At 30.5% G+C, this 21,191-nt stretch overlaps 1 protein-coding gene across 1 annotated transcript in view; it reads right to left on the reverse strand.

Moving 5' to 3' along the window:
• Positions 1–992: 992 nt before the first annotated feature.
• LOC149424867 (zwei Ig domain protein zig-8-like) overlaps positions 993–21,191 on the reverse strand; it is a 155,772-nt gene continuing 135,573 nt past the window's right edge. Inside the window, exons 4-7 of the mRNA XM_089650836.1 lie at positions 17,876–18,086; positions 14,119–14,246; positions 12,023–12,191; positions 993–4,414 (exon numbers count right to left, since the gene is read on the reverse strand). Of these exons, the coding sequence (XP_089506962.1) occupies positions 4,296–4,414; positions 12,023–12,191; positions 14,119–14,246; positions 17,876–18,086 (627 nt within the window). The 3' untranslated portion in view covers positions 993–4,295. The remainder of the gene's footprint in view (positions 4,415–12,022; positions 12,192–14,118; positions 14,247–17,875; positions 18,087–21,191) is intronic.

Raw genomic sequence — 21,191 nt, forward strand, 5'->3', positions numbered from 1 at the left:
TATATTTTTCCATGTCATTGTTTATCTTTATATTACATTAAACTCTATATGTTATACTTTTTTACTTTATACCGTATACTTTATATTTTATACTTTATACTTTATGCTTTTTACTTTATAATTTAAACTTTATACTTTATTCTTTTTTTGTACAATATATTTTAAATTTCAGAGTTATCCAGTAATGTTGGCCTCACCGGGTGGCTTACCCGTGCTGAGGTATACTTTGTACTTTATATTTTATACTTTGTACTTTATATTGTATATATTTTAAATTTTATACTTTTCACTTTGTACTTTATAATTTATACTTTATTCTCTATACTCAATACTTTATACTTTTACTTAATACTCTATTCTTTAAAATTTTTACTTTATAATTTGTACTTTATTCTTTAAACTTTATATTTTATACTTTATACTTTGTAATTTATACTTTTTATTGTATAATTTATAGTTAAATAAATCTGTACCTAAGATATCTTTTCTTCATATTTATTACTGCTCTTTTTTATTTGTACTTAGTGTTCATGTGAAATTTATAATTTTGATTCCCCTTCAAATATGTAGAATTGTGTTAGCACCCATCTATGTTTTGTTAATTTCTATCTTCCAAAAATGAGTTTTATAACTCCTCGGGATTGAGATATAGCAAGAAACAAATTTTAAAAGAACAAAATATTAAGTTAATAAATAAATTTACATCAGGACTCCGATGTATGATCCTGTTGGCGATTTTGTAGAGTTTCCAGCGAATCTCCGCTGCTGCATTCTGGTCTTCGATGTAAGGGTTGATATTCATGCCTGGGCCAGCATTCCTCTTGAGTTACTCATTCTCAAAAAGGACAAGGCAATCGCTTAAACATGGGTTCAGGCATTACAAGTGCCGACTACATAGATTGTAGGCAAATGGGATTAGTGGCATCTATAAATAAAAAGAGTTTATTTTTCTTCAATGTACATATTTATTTTTTTATATAAACACACTTCCATACATTTCATACATTTATCATAAAATTTACCAATAATTCTTTGTGTAATATTTTTGAACTAAAAGTGTATATTATTTACATTATTCAAATTCATTTAAGTACAATAATTTCAATTTATAATTTTACTTTTTACATTACAATATTATTTACTTAAAATAGGTAACAACTAACTTTGAAAGTGTTTACAGAAATACGAGGCAAGTAAGAAAATATGGTATGTACAAGAATACAAGAAACACAAAAAACTTCTAAAAAAAACTTGAAAAATCTGTCGTGACCTTCATAAAGTACTCTCCCTGAAAATCATTCTCTACAACAGTACATTTCGAGGTAGGTATGTATAATAAACTATAAGAATAGGTACCTACTTCGAAATTCGCTGCCGCAGAGTCATAAATTTTAAAATAGAGCACATTTCACATAGAACGTATAATTATTTTGTAAATTATATGAATGTAAATATGGTTACTGAATTTTACGTATGCAGGAATAAACAATAAAGTATGTTTTAATTAAGTAAAGTGGTATAAAAAACAACCTTTTAAATGTTTGTTCGTAACATCACTAAGTAATTAAAATTATTTAATTTTATGGTCGTTTTGAAAGAACAGAAAAAAATTCGTCACGGATTTTAACCACCCAGGCGGCTGGCGTCATATATACACATTTACCATATTATTTAATTAATAACATTCCTCAAAATATTAATATGGAAACATATAGAACTGCTTATTGCGGCTTAAAGTCAATAAATTCAGAAAGATTTTACCGTTTATCCGATATTCTTAGGTTCAATAAATTTGGCATGTTTTGCAAACTGTGTTTTTGCAAACTTGGCGTAATATGCCAAAAATTGCTCGAGTGGATCATTAAATATTAAACATTCATAGTAAATGAACTTCGTATGGCCAAAGTAATAACAGCTGATCGATGATACCTTCCATTCCCAACACAAAGTTAATATTTGGAACAAAGCTTCATAAATGTGCGTGCTTGGTAACGGTGGTATATCGTTCGAAATCTGCCTACATTGGCGTGTGTGGAGCCAAGACGATTGTTCCAAATATTAACATCGTGTTAAGAATAGGACCATTAATTCACTTGTGCTTAAAGCTTTAACGATAAAGCTCTCCTAGTTTTTTCTTCGATAGGAATCACAAAAAAACATATAGATGTCAAGAAATTTCGTATTTTATTGACTAATATTTCTAGGCGAAACAAAAAACTTTTTGTACACTTCTGATTTAAAAATAAAACTAGTTAGCAATAAATAGGTACACATCGATTGCGATTGATTTTAAATAATATTCAATGGAAGAAGAAGATAATACAAATAAATCTATATATATGGGACATAATAAAAAATACATTTAAAAAACATTTACATAAAAAAAAGATAACGGTCTCAACTAGTAATCGAATAGTTTGATTCCCAGTTGAGACAGTTCTATTTTTAAATTTTTATCTTTGTTCTGTTTCATGTTTCGCTTAGATTTATTAGTTTTTCTTCTTCTTCAATGATTTATTAGATTGTTGGGTATAACTTCCAAAAGTTTTTAAAGAAAATTTGTACCAACAAAAAATTGAAATAATATTGATTACATATTTCAAGAATAATTTTCATGTGCGTTTTGTTCTAGTAACAAAGTTACTGTGTTAATTAAACTATGTAAAGTCGATTTTAATAAGGTGTACATCTATTTATGATAATAACGTGTAAAAGTTGTATGTTTATAATTTATAAACACTTTTAATTAACAAATTGGTAATTATTTAACATAATTTTGTGATTAAAATAAGCATTTTAATAAAATATTCGTTAAAATGAATTATTTTCATGGTACATACATATTGACTTACAGTAAAGTACGTTTTAGTACTTACACACATTTATGTTCTTATTTATTATATTTACGTATTGAAATTTTATTCACAATCATATAAATGAGATTTCATACATTTTACGGTGAAAAAACACAAAGACAATTATTTCTTTGAACAGAAGAACCTCAAATTTTCTCCTCTTCATTTTGGTCAATTAAGTGCCAATGAAATTTTGAGTTAAGAATTGTAATGAAATAAATCCAGGTACACTAATAAAAACAGATTATCGCTTTTTTGTTGCACACTTTTAATATTTTGTTTCAGAAGAGTTTGATCTTTAATTCACATTATTAAATTTGTCATAATTTTTTTAATGTTTCGTCGTGTTTTTATTACATTTTTAATTTTTTTTTCATAGTTTTTGAGAACTAAACGTCTGGAACTAATCGTCAAGCACATCCAACAGGTAATAACGAAGACGGCTGGTGGAAAACTTGGTAATTACAATTTTTTAATTTGATTAACAAACTTTATTTACCTTGTTGTTTCAGAATCATCGACTGACTGTAGAAGAGATCAGATATCCTCTATCTTAAATGCGAGAACCTTTTACAGGAGAAAATAAAAATATTATACTCGACGAAAATGGAAAAACATACTAAAGCTGTGGAGACTTTGGAAGAGGCAACGTAGTCGCATCGTAGATTATAGTACTTCTATTAATGGCTAACTTCCAATTATGAGCAACTGGCATTTAGTTTTGATAAATACTTTTGCAAAAGCATGAAGCAGAAAATGTAATCAATCCACATGGAAACAAAACTTGATTACAGACCAATGAGCAACACGTCTGCGTATCATAAGTAATATAACAATAATTGTAATCGATGTAGACTTGATTGTTCAATTAATTTAACCCAAGAAGACAAAGTTTAATTTGAAACTCAATTAAAAATGTTTCCTTATTTTGACTCCTTCCGCTTTCCCCCCTCCAAATCTCCACCCCACTCCATCACCTAGCAATAAGTTTCACCACCTTTAAATAAGTTTTAAGAATGCATGATGATTTGGATGTATCGAAACCAGCAGCGAAATATTTTTAAAAAAAGTAACAAATGTACACAAAAAAAACTCTTCTAAAACAAAATGACTAGAAAATGTTACATGATTAATGCCGAAGACATACAAAACAGTTTTAACATCATTAACATCAACAGCAATATAAGCATAAATATCATATAATTCCAGCTACCGTATAACTTTATCACAAAAAATAAGTACCTATTGGTTCAAGTTATAAATTGTACATGAAACTGTTTTTTCGCACCATAGTACAATAATAATCTTTTAACAATTAAATTTACTATATCATGTGACTTATAAAATATTTAGGGAATTTTGAATACTACTTTCAATGTTTTAGTTGAGCTATTTACACTTGTTTTCATTCGTACGTTTGTAAGTTTTTTAACCGAAGTGTCACCGGTTAAGTCCTCTTAACCTTTCATAGATAACTGGAAGCATGAGAAGAGGAAGAATATGCTGAGCGCTGCTCGAGAGTCCTGCGGAACCGGTTTGCATTGCGGCTGGTCGCTCGCCTACACGATTAGAAAATATTAATAAATTGTAAATAATTTGTTCATTTGATTTTTATCCGCCCACACGGAGAAAACTCACTGAAATAAAATATTGTTAATTTAATTTGTTCAAATTCTAAGAAATTATTCGTAATCCGGTTAAAAACGGGACCGCAGGCACTTAACGAATGAGTTGATAGGTTTCCTGTTAAACGGATTACGAATAATTTGAAGAAATTGTTAATAAAACAGCAATACTCATTTTTCTCCGTGCAGCTGGACGTCTAACACATTTTTTTAAACAAATACATAACATGTAAATGTACACAACAACATAATACCAAAACAATTTAATATGCGGGATGGAATAATAGTAGATATGGAATACAAAAATTTATTTTAATATTATGTTACTCTGCTGAATGTTTCCAATATCCTCTTTCGGTTCAGTTCATCAGTATATCAACCTATTGTATACGTACAGGCATAAGTCGTAAAAAAATAAAATAAGTTGCAGCAGAACTAGGCAGTTAATTAAACAAAATTTTTGTTCAGCTTTCTATCAAGATCTCTTTATATTTAGTGATTGATGCGTTACTTATAATCACTACCCAAAATCTGTATACGGTGAACGGGAGTTAACAATTATGATTCTGTATTGGAGTTGGGGCACAATAATACAGTGAAGACCCTCTCAATGTTACATGGAATGAAATCAAGTTCAGGGCTGTCATTTATTGAATTTATGCTTTTAGATAAAAAAGAAGAAATTAATTATTATACGTTCTGATAATTTTAGTAAATTCAATTTACAAAGCAGACATTTATAATACACACATTCCCTTGCAATACCCATTCTGAAGTTAATAAATCTTTATAATTTATTTTTGAATACGTTATATCATTAGTAATTAATAACTTGGTGTCCACGCCGTTGAGTTATACTACTAATTGATGACACGTACATTAGTAATGAAAAGCATAACTTGTGCCCACACTGTTGAGTTATACTACTAACTAATGACACGCACATTAGTATTGAATATCAAAACTTGGTGCCCACACTGTTGAGTTATACTACTAATTGATGACACGTACATTAGTAATGAAAAGCATAACTTGTGCCCACACTGTTTAGTTATACTACTAACTAATGACACGCACATTAGTATTTAATATCAAAACTTGGTGCCCACACTGTTGAGTTATACTACTAATTGATGACACGTACATTAGTAATGAAAAGCATAACTTGTGCCCACACTGTTGAGTTATACTACCAACTAATGACACGCACATTAGTATTGAATATCAAAACTTGGTGCCCACACTGTTGAGTTATACTACTAATTGATGACACGTACATTAGTAATGAAAAGCATAACTTGTGCCCACACTGTTGAGTTATACTACTAACTAATGACACGCACATTAGTATTGAATATCAAAACTTGGTGCCCACACTGTTGAGTTATACTACTAATTGATGACACGTACATTAGTAATGAAAAGCATAACTTGTGCCCACACTGTTGAGTTATACTACTAACTAATGACACGCACATTAGTATTGAATATCAAAACTTGGTGCCCACACTGTTGAGTTATACTACTAATTGATGACACGTACATTAGTAATGAAAAGCATAACTTCCTGCCCACACTGTTGAGTTATACTACTAATTGAAGACACGTACAATTTTTATGGTTTCAATATTTTTAATTGGCTGCAATAACTTATTTGATTTAATTTCATACTTAAGTTTTGATTAATAAACTTTAGTTTTTGATCAAAGTATAGACCCAAATAATTTACCTCGGTTACAATTGTTAGTACTATATCATTGATGGAGTAATCATAAATAATAATTGTTTTTTGTTCTATGAAATCTTAAAGTAGAAATTTGTTAAAATTTAGTTGTAAATTGTTATCTTGGTATCAAACATTATAATGTAAATCCTTTGAAAGCTCTTTCATACATTTTGAAATACATTATTTATATGAGGTATGGCAATTCAAAACACACTGGAAATGTAAATATTACTTCTTCGAGAACAATTTCAAATTCACTTTGTGGCATCATTTTAAATTGAATGAAAATATTACTTCTTAGAAATGTCTGTCTTCTACGTCAATATTCAAATGAAACTTCGCGTCATCATTGTTGTATTAATGTAATAAATCATTTTGTATTCTTTGAAAAGACAAAAAACCAGGGAAAGTTTAGAGTTATTGATTTATTTTTGAGAACTTCAAAATCGCAACTGCTAACTCTGCTGTAGTTCCTTTATCGTACCGTAGCTTAGTACTCATTATTTTATGTAGAAAGTGACTCTATAATATAGAGACAAGTGGATGTTTCCCACTCTTTAACGGTGGAAAAAGGACAAAATAATTTTCTAGGAAATTAATACTTTAAAGACTTCTGGTACTATCCCTGGTTACATCCGTCAGCTGTAATGATGGATATTAATAGGCTTGCCAACAGACAGAAAGCTGCTTTGCTGATGATGGCCTATAACCTGTTGAAAGGTCACAGGTTGATTGCTGTTTTTAAAAAATTACCTTTATGTTCCCGAGCATTTTTCCCGTATGCCCAGATATTTCATTGTTCTGAGATGAAGAACTAATCTACCATCAGTAACTCGGAAAATTGATTGTACTCTTAAGTGAACTTAAGCCTGATACCAAAAATCTTCATATGAATATTGCTCAATTCAAAATACTAAAAATAAAGTTCTTAACAAGTATCGACAAAAAATAATCTGTTATTCTGTAAGTCTACAGACATGTAAAAAAAAATTGTGGATTTTTCATATTTTTTAGATTTTTCAAAATCCTAAATAAAACAGAACAAGTAGGGTAAATCTTGGAATAAATTATGTTCGAGCAATTTTTGTATAAACGTATATATTTTTTAAAAGCCTTTAATAAAAAAAATAATAACTAGAACCTCACAAATACTTAGAACAGTTGGATCTTACGTAAACAGTAAAGTCGTTCCACTATATACAAATTTAGTAAAAGCTACTAAAGTGAAGCTACTGAAGTAAAATTCCCACATTGAATACATTTCTTGGATGATTTCAAACAGGCAAGATGACAGTTTCAACCCGCTTGCGACCTGCCAGCAAGCGCACGGAGACTATTTAAAAAAAAAAAATTTTTTTTGAAAACTAACATACCAAGTCGACATCGTCAGATAGCGAAAGTGTAGCACAGAATTTTTCTAATCTGTTTTAAAAATTGACTTACAAACTAACTAAACAAAGAGGGCGGACCGCCAAAAAAATCAGTCTTGGCTCATGCTGCTAACCTTAGTCACATTCATATACCGTCTTAAACAACTCCTTTTGTTATTCTGGCTCTTAACATGACTTGAATAAAATATTTGGTTTACTTGATCGTGCCATGTACTCTTCAAACATCCCCAACGTCTCCTACCATTTATATTCGCATGATATATACACGTCACACTCACCCAAACCATCTAAGCGTGCCTTTCTTAATACTCAACACTCATCATCAAGTAATCAAGAAATTTTCATTAGCATCTAATATAACTTAGCAATTTTAACTTAGCATCCTGATCATTTTATAAATTACTAGATAAGTCCCGTAGACGGTCAGCGAAGCACTACAGCTCTTCATTCATCCATTTATATAAATGCATAGGTATAGGAAACACCTCTTTGTGTAACGCATTATTTGAGAACACGGGGGCATTTAAATATAACGCATATTTCGAGGATTTTGAGGAGACAATCTTATCTATATTGAATAGCCAAATGTCTTCAAACCATGCGTTAAATATATGTTTTCATATATATTTACAACGAAATATGATAGACGTATATAACTATAAGGGGGTAGTTTTTAAGGGTAGTTTTAACAAAATGGTGCATAAAAGTGTATATAATGTTGCTCAAAATATGCTTTACACATACGGTACGCATCCGACTATCTTCCGATCTTTAGCCTTAGCGCCAACCTAGTTCAGTCAAAACCTCCTAGATTAAAAGGACAGGACACTCATTCAAAGCAGCAAGCTATTTTTTTTAATATTTCGCGGATTTTACAAAAAAAAAATAAAAAATTATTTATTTTTGTTTATTAAAACATCTCAAAATATTTAAGTTGTATGGGAACCTCAAAAAAACATTTTTTGAGGTTCCCATACAAGTAGGGAGGGTGATTTGATTCAATGTCCCGGCCTTGTTTATTTACCATACTTTCAAAATCCCTATCAGCCCTTCATCTCTCGTAAAACAATACATAACAGTATATTATAAAAACAAAAGATCAGTTAACTTTGTCAGTTTTCAGAGAAAAAATATTAGTGGCAGTAAAAATGAATCTTTTGTTAGTTCAAAATTATTCAACTCCTTCCAACTAATCTCTACTGTAGAATCGAATAAGTCAGTTCATTTCGAACAAAAGGTTCGTACGTTTCTCCACAATGAAGTATTTTTTCGTGACTCCGAACGATAAAGCTATTATAGTGCCATTAATAAAACATTGTTGTCTCGTAGATTAGCCGAATCCACCATTAGCTTTTTGCGATGATTGGACGTGAGCCATGGGAACGAAGCATTGGGGATTATTGGCAGATAAATAGACATTCTAGCAATGATTTTATTTCGTAACTGCAAAATGACTGCAAAAGTCTTTACAATTAACTAATTTTACAATAATTATGATATTCTCAATCCCCCATCCGTGTACTGAAATGCTAGTTAAGTAATTGTAATGTAAGGTTCCTTCATCAAGATGTAAATATATACTTTTATTAAAATAATAGAACAAAGACAATTATTTTCATTTAACTAAAATGATGCCGCAAGGAGAATTAAAATACAATATTTATTGAAGGATTCAGTGATTTTAAATCAATCATCGTAACAGTACAAGAAAAAAGATATGTGTACGAGTCAATCGGTTTAATCTTCAGATTTAAGGTTTAATTTTTAGATCATTTCTACGGTTTAATCTTCAGATCGCTTCTATATTTAATTTCTCAGATCATTTAAACGGTTTAATCTTCAGATCATTTATATGGTTTAATCCTCAGATAATTTCTATGGTTTAAACCTCAGATCATTTCTATGGTTTAATCCAAGTTTAAAAAATAAAAGAAAAACGCCTTCACAAAGAATTTACCAATTTTGTGAATTTATAAAAGAGAATACCGCATCCAATAATAATTTATTTATATATAATTAACGTATTTTGAATTTTACATAAAATGTTTATAGTAAAAGAAACATGAGTAAATAACAAAGCAAATTGCGATCGTGTTTAAGTAATACAATATTGTAAAGAAAAAAATAAATGTATAAAACAATGAATTTTACCATATCTATTTCAAGTTACCGGCTTATGTTGGATGAGGTACACAGTAAATGCTTTTAGGTAGGCGTATAATAAGTAAAGTGTATTTCTAGTTGAAAAGTTCGAAATGAGAATTGCGTAAATAATAAATAGCTCTGACGAGCGTATAACATTAACTAATACAAAAGTTAGGAACATAATAAATATAAATATAAAAGCTTACAGTGAGTCCTGATGAGGATGAGATGAGGATAACCGTATTTATATATAGATGCTTAAGGGTAGGTACAAATATATATTTTAGGGATAGATGATTAAGGGAAGGTATATAATATGTAAAATACATTTGTAGTTGAGATGATGACTATATATCACAAGACAAAAAACCTAATTTTGTATAAAATTTTGAACTCATGAACACATGAAAAATAGAAACGTTAGTAAAATAAATTTATGATATAAATCATAAGGGTTTATATTTTCTTTAACCATAAATTTAATCACTTAAATACATAAGACCGTAGATAGAGATATGTATTATAATATATAATACGGCGTAGTCAATATTTTGGAGCAGACAAAGAATACAGCATTAAGATTTCAGTTTCTCGTGTAATTCCACATCGACGATTACATTTTTCTACATCTAAACAAACTGTTTATTTACAAGAACTGATTATTTTCCGCTATTCTAAGAGTTCCTCTGTGTTGTGGACGATATTTTTCAGCTTAGTGTGAATCGTTTCATCCCTAATTAAAGTTATAAATGCTTTGTTTAGGGTAGCCCAAGAAAGTATATAAGTCTTATTATGAATATGTTTTGCGCAAGCAAAATTATGCTTGTATATATATTGCTTTCCCTTCACTATTTTACAATATGTTTTTTCAATTCTGTATTTAATCAATGTTTTCGATAGTTGTGAATGTGTGTTTTGTAAAACCTTGATTCAAATGCTTAGTATATCGGTAGTATTTTCAAGTTCTTTTTTCTCTGCGTCACAATCAAACTACGTGGATTACAAGTCTACAATCGTCATAACTAATTCAGCTGTCAAAATCAACAATGCTTTTAAATAATTGAAAATGAGGAAACTTGCTAACAATTCAAATGTTTCAATTTTTTAGTAAAACTATTTTTTGGACTTTTTTTAATTCGTATAATATTTTATTTATGCTATTTGTCTAAAATGGACAAAAACTGTGCTCGTGAAACTTAGATATTAAAATTTACTTTTTGATTAAAGAACGAACAAGTCGATCAGATTTGCCTTTCTAATGCCAACCCACAATGTTTTATAGCTTTTCCATAAATTACAAACATTGAAAATAAAAATCATTTCTTTGTTACCTATTAGCTACCAATACGCTGCGAAAATTCACTTGTCAAATAAATCCAGTGCCTTTATATTATTTATTTGATTTAACCGATTGGTTGACATTATGAAAATGAGTACTTGAAAGTTTGAATATCCTGATTTTATAATTTTGTTGATATTTTATGAACATTGGCATGATTTTTAAAAGATGGAGGAACTGATTTAAAATAATTAAATAATGTTAATGCTTAAGAACTGTCGGATGATAAAATAATAAACAAGTAAGACAAATAATTACCAAAATCTACGCGTTTATAGGTGGCGTTAGTTTAATAATTTTATTAAAATTCACTTTTTGCAAGTTTTGCCATAAAATATTAAGATTAATTATTTCTTCGCCCGTACATACGCAACATAAATATGAAAAAAATAGTTTTGTCCGTATAAAAACTCAAGTTTCAAGAAGGGTATACAAATACAATATTGGATTGAATAACCGATAAAATATGTATTTGTAGGTATGCCTTTCTGGAAATAAATGGGTTTTTATACCTACAAAACTATTGATTCATATTTACATTACGTATGTACTGGTGCAAACAAATAATTTGTCTTAGTATTATAAAACATTCCTTGAAAAAAGTGAATTTTAATTAAAGTAACACCATCTGTAACGCGTAGATTACAACAAACGTTACGTTTAACTTTAAGTTGGCAAGAAGTGTAGTTAATCAAATTCATAAATAGCACTGCTAAAAAATATTCAGATGTAAAAAATTATGCTTTGATCGAAGCCATGCGTATGTCGTTTTATTCTACCATATATTTCAACAATTTTTTTCTGTATTACCAATATATTATAAATAGTTGGCTAAACTTGCGTGGCTAATTTGTGCGCTTCTTACAGTGTTACCGAAATAATTGGTGTTTAGTTAGTTATTTTTTTCCATCGCGCATACAGACCACGAAAAATGCACTTACCATTGAGAACGTGTACTCTGATGCTAGCAACCTCGGCGTTGGAAGGACTGCACGAGTACTTTCCGGAGTCTGGGAGATCTGCGTTCTGGACAAGGAGTCTAGAGGTTGTTACGTCACCGCGCTCAGTTACAACGGATACGCCCCCTCGAGGAGAATCGTAACTGACGACCTAAGAAAAATCACAACATATTAATGATCGGATTTTGGAAAAAAAAAACTCTTAAATATTCTAAGAAAATTCGTTAAAAATTACTTCACAAAAAAAAATATCGATATGAACATCCAATTGATTTTCACTATCGCAACTCAAAAGCTTTTCACTATTCAAATAATATATTTTTAATTACACCCCACGCAAACCATTGAAGGCAATATCAGCATTTTTTCTCTTCATTTCAATGCTGCCAGAGTGCGTGTTTTCTTATATTTTGTGTGGGAAATTTATTTTTCATTTTTCTTTATATTTCAGCTTCACAGCTTTCGTAAGCTGCCTCCAACAATTTATTTTTGACGCATTTTGTTAGCATTAATGCCCTTTTTTCATCTCTGTACCCATTTCATTAGAACCCCATCTCCTCGAATATGACAAAAAGAAGCGAGGTTTTTATTAAGGTCAGTCTTTTGACACTCATATTAATAAAATTATAAAGTAATGAGGCATTTTTGTTGGAAGATAAACGAAATAACAAGAACTCATTTGTACGTATTAACTGGTTTTCTCGAGACTTATAATATTTAAATTAAGTATAATGTAGTCCTCATTTACTCCACATTATGTTTAAGTTCTATGAAAGCTTTAAGCAAAATTATTTAGCAGCGTTGTAATTATATTCTGTTATATTTTTATATCTCATTTTTAGTCTCTCACAAAAGGTTTTTAGTTAGATAATACGAAATTTTTCATTATTATGTACGTACCTACTAACCATTTACCTAATTTTAATAACAAAATGTTATCCAAATTTTAGGTTAAAAGCTTAATTAAACACTTTAGATCCATAACAAAACTTCTAACAATAAAATCAAAACATTAGATTTTCAAACTGCTTACTACCGGTGTTAACTACCATTTATTTACATGTTTTCAAAACCAATCGATAAAATTTTAAATGTACTTGTATTGTACCATGGGTGGCCAACCTTTTCAACAGCCGGGCCAGATTTTAGAAATGAGATTTCCTACAGTGCCGTACTAGAGGTGAGTAGTACTAGCAGCTCATTTTGATACTTGGAACAACTGGTACTAGTATGAATAAATAGCTAGTCCAAGTACCCCTGTTACCTAGTATTTCGTACTTGTACTTACTTCTACAAGTACTGATATGCCGAAAGGAATGATTGTATGGGGTATTGGGGTATTATTCACACGGTGCTGAATTCCCGCAGTTATTAATAATAACAGTAATTCCCCACATTTCCTATGTATTCCACACATTGATTTTTAATCCATGAAGGGGATAACTAAAGAATTCCCTGACGAAAAATTCCCCATTTTTTTCATGTGATCTCATGTATTTGCTTTACGAATAATCCGTATTTCAGTTAAAAGAACACTCTTATCAGCATCTTGCGCTGGCGAGTATTGCGTATGCGGGACGTAAAATAATACTCGCAGTACTCGCAAGAAGCGCAATACTCGCAAAACTTGCAATACTCGCAAGCCGCGCAATACTCACAAGACGCGCAATACTAGCAAGACGCACAATACTTCCATATACGAGATGATACGAACTATTCTTCTTGAACTTATATTGGAATGTTTTTTTGGTGGTTTTATATATACTAAAAGAAAAGATGTGTGCATATGCTCCGCGGGCCACAAGTAGACACCAAGCGGGCCTCAGGTTGGCCACCCTTTTTCTAGACCTTTAAAGATGCAGTAAAAATATACAAATTACTCGATTATAAACTCGCTTTTATGAGACATGCAACGTACCTACCACAGGCCTAATGTACCGAAAGAGCTGTAAGAAATAAAATTAACTAAAATAAGAGGAAGAAATAGAGTGTGTAAATAATACACAAAAGAAAAAATATGAAATAAATTATATTTGAAAAGAATGTCATGTGGTACTTTTTATAGTTAGTCTACTCACCTCGTCATGATGATACCAGAAGATATATGCAGGAGGTTCGGGACTGAATCGGATGCTGCAAGTCAAGTTGATTGTGCTACCTTTATCCACGTGCAGGTCTGGACCTCCCAGTATTGTTGCTGTTGGAACTGCGAAACGGAAAACGTAGTATTATTTAACGAGATAAAAACAGGATAACACAAATGCACGGTGTTAGATTTGTACGAATATTCTCAATAGTATAGCTACTCGTACGTTAGTCCTTAATGAAACAACTTCTTAAAATAAAGCTAAACAATCGTTTAATACATTTTAGTGGTTAACAGGTGATGCTAAGATAAACTGAAGTTTTCGCTGGTTTAGTATAAATGTGATTAACCATTCCTAGTGCTCGAATCAATAACTGGAATATGAGATGTGAGATTGGCATTTGAGTTGAAACATACATATAAACTGATTATAGTCCTATATAGCTAGTGAATTCACAAATGTTTTACATTTTATTCTATATTAGTAAATGCGCAAATTTTGCAAGTCAAAAATGGCATATTACGGCATGCAATCACTCAAAACGTTTTGCAAACTCGGCTTAATATGCCGATAATTATTCGAGTGATAAACTCAAAATTTGTTACGGTTACGTAATAATAGGAACAGACTAAAGCCAAAAGGACAACAAAATTTTAAAATATTATGGGATTGATTGGAAGGGCCTTGATATTTACTTAAGGTCACTAAACATGGCTTAATTAATGTCTAGCAATGCTTTCATTTGAAATGTTGGTTTTTCAGTTTTTGGATGTAAAGAAATAGTCAATAAAGTACCCAATATTTGAATAATTAAGATTTTACGTAAGAATAGGTAAGGATGGTTTAGCTTAAAAATAATTTTAAAGAAGAAAGTTAATTAATAATGATGACAACCAAAAAGCTTGCTAAAAGATATTATTGTTTTTTTTATTATTTTTAATTTGAATGAAAATAAATCACTCAGTACACCCCTGTTAAACAAAATAATCATCATGTTTTGAAACCAATATTTTCTTCGTCAGGTTAAACGTACACGAAAAATAATAAATATAAGATAGGACAAATTATGTGTCTTTTCTTATATTTATTAATTTTCTTGTACGTTTAAACTGATGAAGTAACTATTGGTTTCAAAACTTGTTGATATATATATTTTTTTAAATATTGGTAAATAAAAATAATAAATACAAGAGAAGACAAATAATAATTGTTTGGTTATTCTTATATTTATTAATTTCCATTGCACCGTTATAACTGTTAGATTATTTTAATGACGTGGTGTAGACAAAGTGATTTATTTTCATTAAATTAAAATAACGCCACAAAGTGATTTTGTTATTATTGAAGACAATATTATTTGCCAGGTGTATATGGCCATGCCTATAATACGGCGCCAAAATTTAAAAAAATATATCACTCCATTATACATAAAATACAACTATCCCTTAACTTATTCATTCAGAGTTTTTTTTTTATCTACATTGCTCTTTCCAAAGCACTAACAAACATTATTCATCCGTTAATATTGTAAGTAAAGTACTGTATGGAATAGTACACTTTTAAATTAACAATAATTAAATAAATAAAACAATCACAAAGCATGTTAGTCTTAAATCATCAATTTTTGACAGTTGTCAGATACTGTAAAGCTGCAAAAATAAAGCTCCATTTTCTGTAATTCACAACTTTTTATGGCTTGACCAAGCAACATTCACCAATCGATTATTAAAACAACACATCAAAACAAAAACACTCACATAAAGAAAACAAGAACCTTGATCTGCATACATTTGGTTTATAACCTTCTTCACTGGTCTTGGCCTAGTGGGGTAGTCGTATAACCTCATAGGGGTGGGTTTCGTCCTAGGGGTGGTAGTACGCTGGCGGAACGTATTCCACTCTTCAATAAAATATAAACAATGTAAACGAAAATAAACAGAAATCATAAAAGATTAAGAATGATAAAATATATTTATATGCACCCTTCAAATCCATCAAATATTTTCATAAATTCGTGGGATATTTAAAAAAAATGGTGACTTAATGTAACGAACCCTACACTTCTGTGAGGGCTTCCTGGCCCTGAGGAAAAAAAATTCCCTCAGGGCTTACGTCATTTATTAGGATGCTGTGTGGAGAGTCGTTTTTAATAAAATGAAGTAGAGGAAGCTCTGGGTAGGTAAAATGTACGAGGATTGGATAGGACCTAGTGATCAGTTTTACATTAGTGATGTACGTATAAATATATATGTCAAAGGGTGTCCCCGAACCAGGCTCTCCCGATCTGGCACGCCACGCAGTTGATGGGCAGGCGCATCCTGTACACACCTCACCCGATGAACTCGGGCACCCCTGCTAATCACCAAACGTAGCGATCTACTTGGAGTGACCTATAGCAGAGGTGTTTGTTATCCAATAAATGATTCTCGGGGCTGCAGTAACTAAACCCGCCTCCCAAATTGAATATTGTTTGAAGAATAAAAACTATTTTCTAACAAAATATTCACTTCAGATTAAAAGAATACCGTCAATAACACGTTTCCTTGGAGGAATATGCATAATATATTTCCCAGAGGACATCGTCTTTTCATTCAATCATTTTTTTATTATTTTTCTCTTTTGAATTTTCTTCCAATATTCTGGAAATCTTTTTTGAAGAAATATTTTTAACCAATCGTTGAAACATTTCAGGAGAATTGTTATTTTGATGTATTGATGATCTTATTGAAATATTCGGCAAAAAAATTATATGATGACATGACACAAAATAAATAAGACGAAATTCTATCGATTCGAATAAACAAAAAACTTTAATTATGGAAGTAAAATTTAAGGCTTTTTAAAAATCTTTTATTACGAAATTGATTTGAATTAGAAAAGTTATAAAGATTGCGGATTAGAATGTCCACAAAGGTTATTCTGACTATTGATAGTACCTGATTAAGTCATTGATTCGTTTTGATTGTGCCGTGTCTTTCGTGGGCTTTTACCTATTCTTCCATCAACTTACATATCATACATTCAAACGACATTAATTTCCCTGTGCATTTGCTCGCCATAACCAAAACTTCTAAACTTCATTGTAAGATTGATTTAATTGGGTCTTTTGTAATATTTACAAAAATACAAATATACAAAAAATTTCTTGAAAAAATGAACATATTTACAAAAAAACTTTACCGAATTTTTTATTCATATACAAATCCATGTACAATGTGACCTTGTAACGGGGAACCCCAGTTAGGTTAATTTCGACAGTTGCAAAAAAAAAGAAGATGAATCTTATACATCTTATCCATAACGCTTAAATCAGGCTTTCAATTTTCTCGAGCCTCTTCATCGGCATTAGTCATACATGGTTTAATCGCACTTGCAACTACCTCAGAGATCTAATTTCTTCTGTATTCTTATCAGTTATTTTCATAAGTGCCACCATTAGGAATAACGTATTTTCATCACAAAATTTTACATTATTTCAGTTTGCATTCAGTCCTCCATCTATTAACACTACTGTATCTACTCATCTATCTTATATTATTATTATCCTTCAACAAATCACCTTTTACAAGTGAAAACATTCATTGATGTTTTCATGTACTCTCTTCCTTAATAACATGACTTATTTTGACTTGTTTTTATTCTATTATATTGCTCATTAAACGCTCCTGCAATTTCTTACTGATTTGGGAAACCCATTCAACCCATTTTTTAAAATCTATGAATTAATTAAAAATAATAAGAAACTTACCAACAACATTAAGATTAACGAAGTAGCTCCTGACGGGTTGTGTGGAGACTTGGCATTCGTACATGCCGGCATCCCTCTGCTGGGCCCACTTGATGTGCAGCGTCCACTCTTCGGCCTCCTTATGGTGTGTGGTCTGGAACCTCTGATCTGAAGAATAAGTGTAGCTGCCCACCGTCAGGATGTGCAGGTCTCGGTGCCGTATCCATGATACCTTGGAAATGAAAATACAAATATAAAAATCACACCGACAAACAACTTACAAAGAAATCCCTGATTATGAATTTGCAAAGGGCCCTTACATTTTGACGGCCTCCTGGTTGAAGAGTAAGACTCTCGAATAGCAATCTGAAGGTTGCGAGTTCAAATATCGGTGTGCGCAATTACATTTTATTTGATGAATTTGTGTTATGTTTCATGCGGCACGTTCCAGAGTGGAAAATATTTTCAGTAACGCCCTCGTGTAGGAACAGAATTCAGAATTGAAACGTTGCTTCAAATGGTTTTAGTAGTGTTTGGTGACCAGATCTGAATAGCCAGACACTCCTACCTTCCTCTTACCCCTCTTGTTTCCCTCCGCACTACTTTCACCCTCACAACACACCTCAATTGGGAATGCCATATTCTCACTGGTTCCAGACGGTTGTTGGCAGTTTGGACTCGTTGAAACTCTCACAAAAAGTGTCCAATAAGTGAATAGTAGTAGAATCTTGAGAAAATAAGACAAGAAATACAGTATGTAGGTACGAAACGGTGTAAAACAAGGACTGAACAGATCCATGCAGCGCTCCATGCTCTACGTTTACCTGTGTGGCGAATGGCTTAAAGGTTTGCCGACCTAGTTATATATTGTTAATCAATGTGGCTCTGAAACCTCTTCGTTAAGTTCATACGGGTGTCCGGAGGTAAGGTGCACCAACTTCGGTAGGTAATTCTACATGATAAAAGTAAAAAAGAAAAATAACTCATACTTAAATTTCACTATTTATTTTCCAATACAAAAATATTTTTCAAATAAAGAATATTTATTTTCCCATACAAAAATTTCAACTTTATTAACCTAAAAACTACTTAAAAACGTTGGCATTTATAAAAAAAAATGTCATTTTTTCTGCTTGTACTGTCGTGTAGAATCAGCCCCGAAGTAAGTACCCTTTACCCAAGGAACACCCTGTATTTTTCAAAAGATCGAATGATAATACATTTCAGATTTCATATTTTAGATCATCCCTGTATTGTTCTCAGCCTATATACAGACGAAATCCTATGAAATCATCATTAATCATCAATAACTAACAATAAATAATGGGGGGCTTCAGCATATGTACACCATCCGCCTCACTGGATGGTGTACACATGCTGAGGCATATTTTGGTGCCACATTATCAAATAATGTTTTGAATAACGTAATAAGTAAATAAGAAATTGCATCAAATAAATAAATAAAAAATAATTATTAAAAAAACTCTTGTTCAATTTATAGAAAGGTATGAAAATATTACTTGTACTTATAATTTTCACATTTATTCCTACAACATATTAAATCCACGATCTAACACTGCTTTGATCCTAAAAGCTCTCCTTATATACGAGTACCTCTATTGTTTTTTTCACCATTTTTTTTACTACCGCTACCACGTTCACCTCTACATTGAAAACGACCGAGAAAAGCTTTTTCCATTTAACTAAATGGACAATACATTGCTACTTAACCAAGTATCATAATGTTATGTTAAGTAGTATAATATTAAGTTTATTATCATAATATTGAGTTAATTATTATAATATGAAGTCAATTGTCATAATATTAAGTTAATTATAATAATATTTTAGAGGGTATCATAATTTTATGTGAAGTGGTATAATATTTACTAAATTGTTACAATATTAAGTTAAGTAATATAATATTCATTTATTAATTTTCGGGAAATCGACAGTTTACATTTAATCAATTTGTACATAAGTATTATATAATAAAATAAAAACCAATTATGGATTTCCTCCTTGTGACTTTAACTGAGACAGCATAATATGAAATAAGTTTGTGAGAAAGGAATATGAATTAAAAAAATTATACAAAACAAAAGATTATATAAAACGAAAATTTACAAAACAGTACATTTATAGCCATGAAGAGAGGTTGTAGATATAAATCAAATTAATATTAAGATAAGTATCATAATTTTAAGTTAATTGTCAAGTATTTTATTGTAAACAATCTCCAAGACAATATTGTTTTGTCACTTTACTGTACTTATTCCGCAGAAACTTGTTTTTCGTAACATTAATAGGCACGAAAAAAATCCTTTAAAATCTCATCAAAATGTAAACACATTTTGAAATCAAAATGTGTTAATTCGTTGTTGTTTTAACGCCAGTACAATGGGCTTGACATTTTAAATTTTAAATTTATAATGGTCTCTTATAATCGCTTTGTACGAAAGGCACATTCATGGTATTTAGATACATACAACAAGTAAAATTATGGGAACGAATCTTAAATCTATTCTATCCAAAGCCTTGATAAAATATGTTTTAATAATAATATCCTAAATAAACACTTCATCGCGACATAAGACTTTAATAACGGGGTTTAGCGCGACGCTGACTTTGTAAATTTTTCTGTTGAACATTTTTTTTTGTTTTTTGGTTTTAGGCATTTCACCCTGATCTCAAATATTTCTAGACAGATCCCTAAGGATGTAAGTTATTTATATTTAAGATTAATAAAACCAGGACGTAACCATTAAAATATTTTATGTAAAACGGTTAGAAAATTTTGTAAAACGATTTTCAACTATAAAATTTGCGGTAAGCACCAAATTTCATTTATCTAGACTATGAATTAGTAACTTCCCGAGGAATCTCTCTGTAAGCATTTTAGATTTTAGTAATACGTTCATCAGAAATAATTAAAATAATCCCCACAGTTCCAGAAAGAAAGACGAAAGTACAGTACAGAAAGTAGTTCCGTCCATTACGACGAATATTGTTTTTACTGACTTCATCATTTATTTTGTTAAGATTCTCACTTTATTTTTAGATTTGCTATGGCAAATTCAACCGCAGGTCTGTCCAATACACCCCATGTTGCATATTTTTGTTCATTGCTGTGTTACGTTTTTAAGATTCTGACTTTATTTAAGGGTATTGTTTCGTCTTAATAAACATCTGAAGGACCTACTTAGATTAAATTAATAATATTCTCAAATCACCAAATCTTTTGGCTTATTATATTTATTTTACAAAAAGAACGAATTTTCGTTTGCTCTAATTTGGCCCATTAAAAATTTGAATGAAAAATCTATTAGAATTTATT

The sequence above is a fragment of the Hesperophylax consimilis genome, chromosome 3 (genome assembly GCF_061612785.1).
Source record: "Hesperophylax consimilis isolate HC1 chromosome 3, BYU_Hcon_1.0, whole genome shotgun sequence".
In the NCBI taxonomy this organism is placed as follows: Eukaryota; Metazoa; Arthropoda; class Insecta; order Trichoptera; family Limnephilidae; genus Hesperophylax; species Hesperophylax consimilis.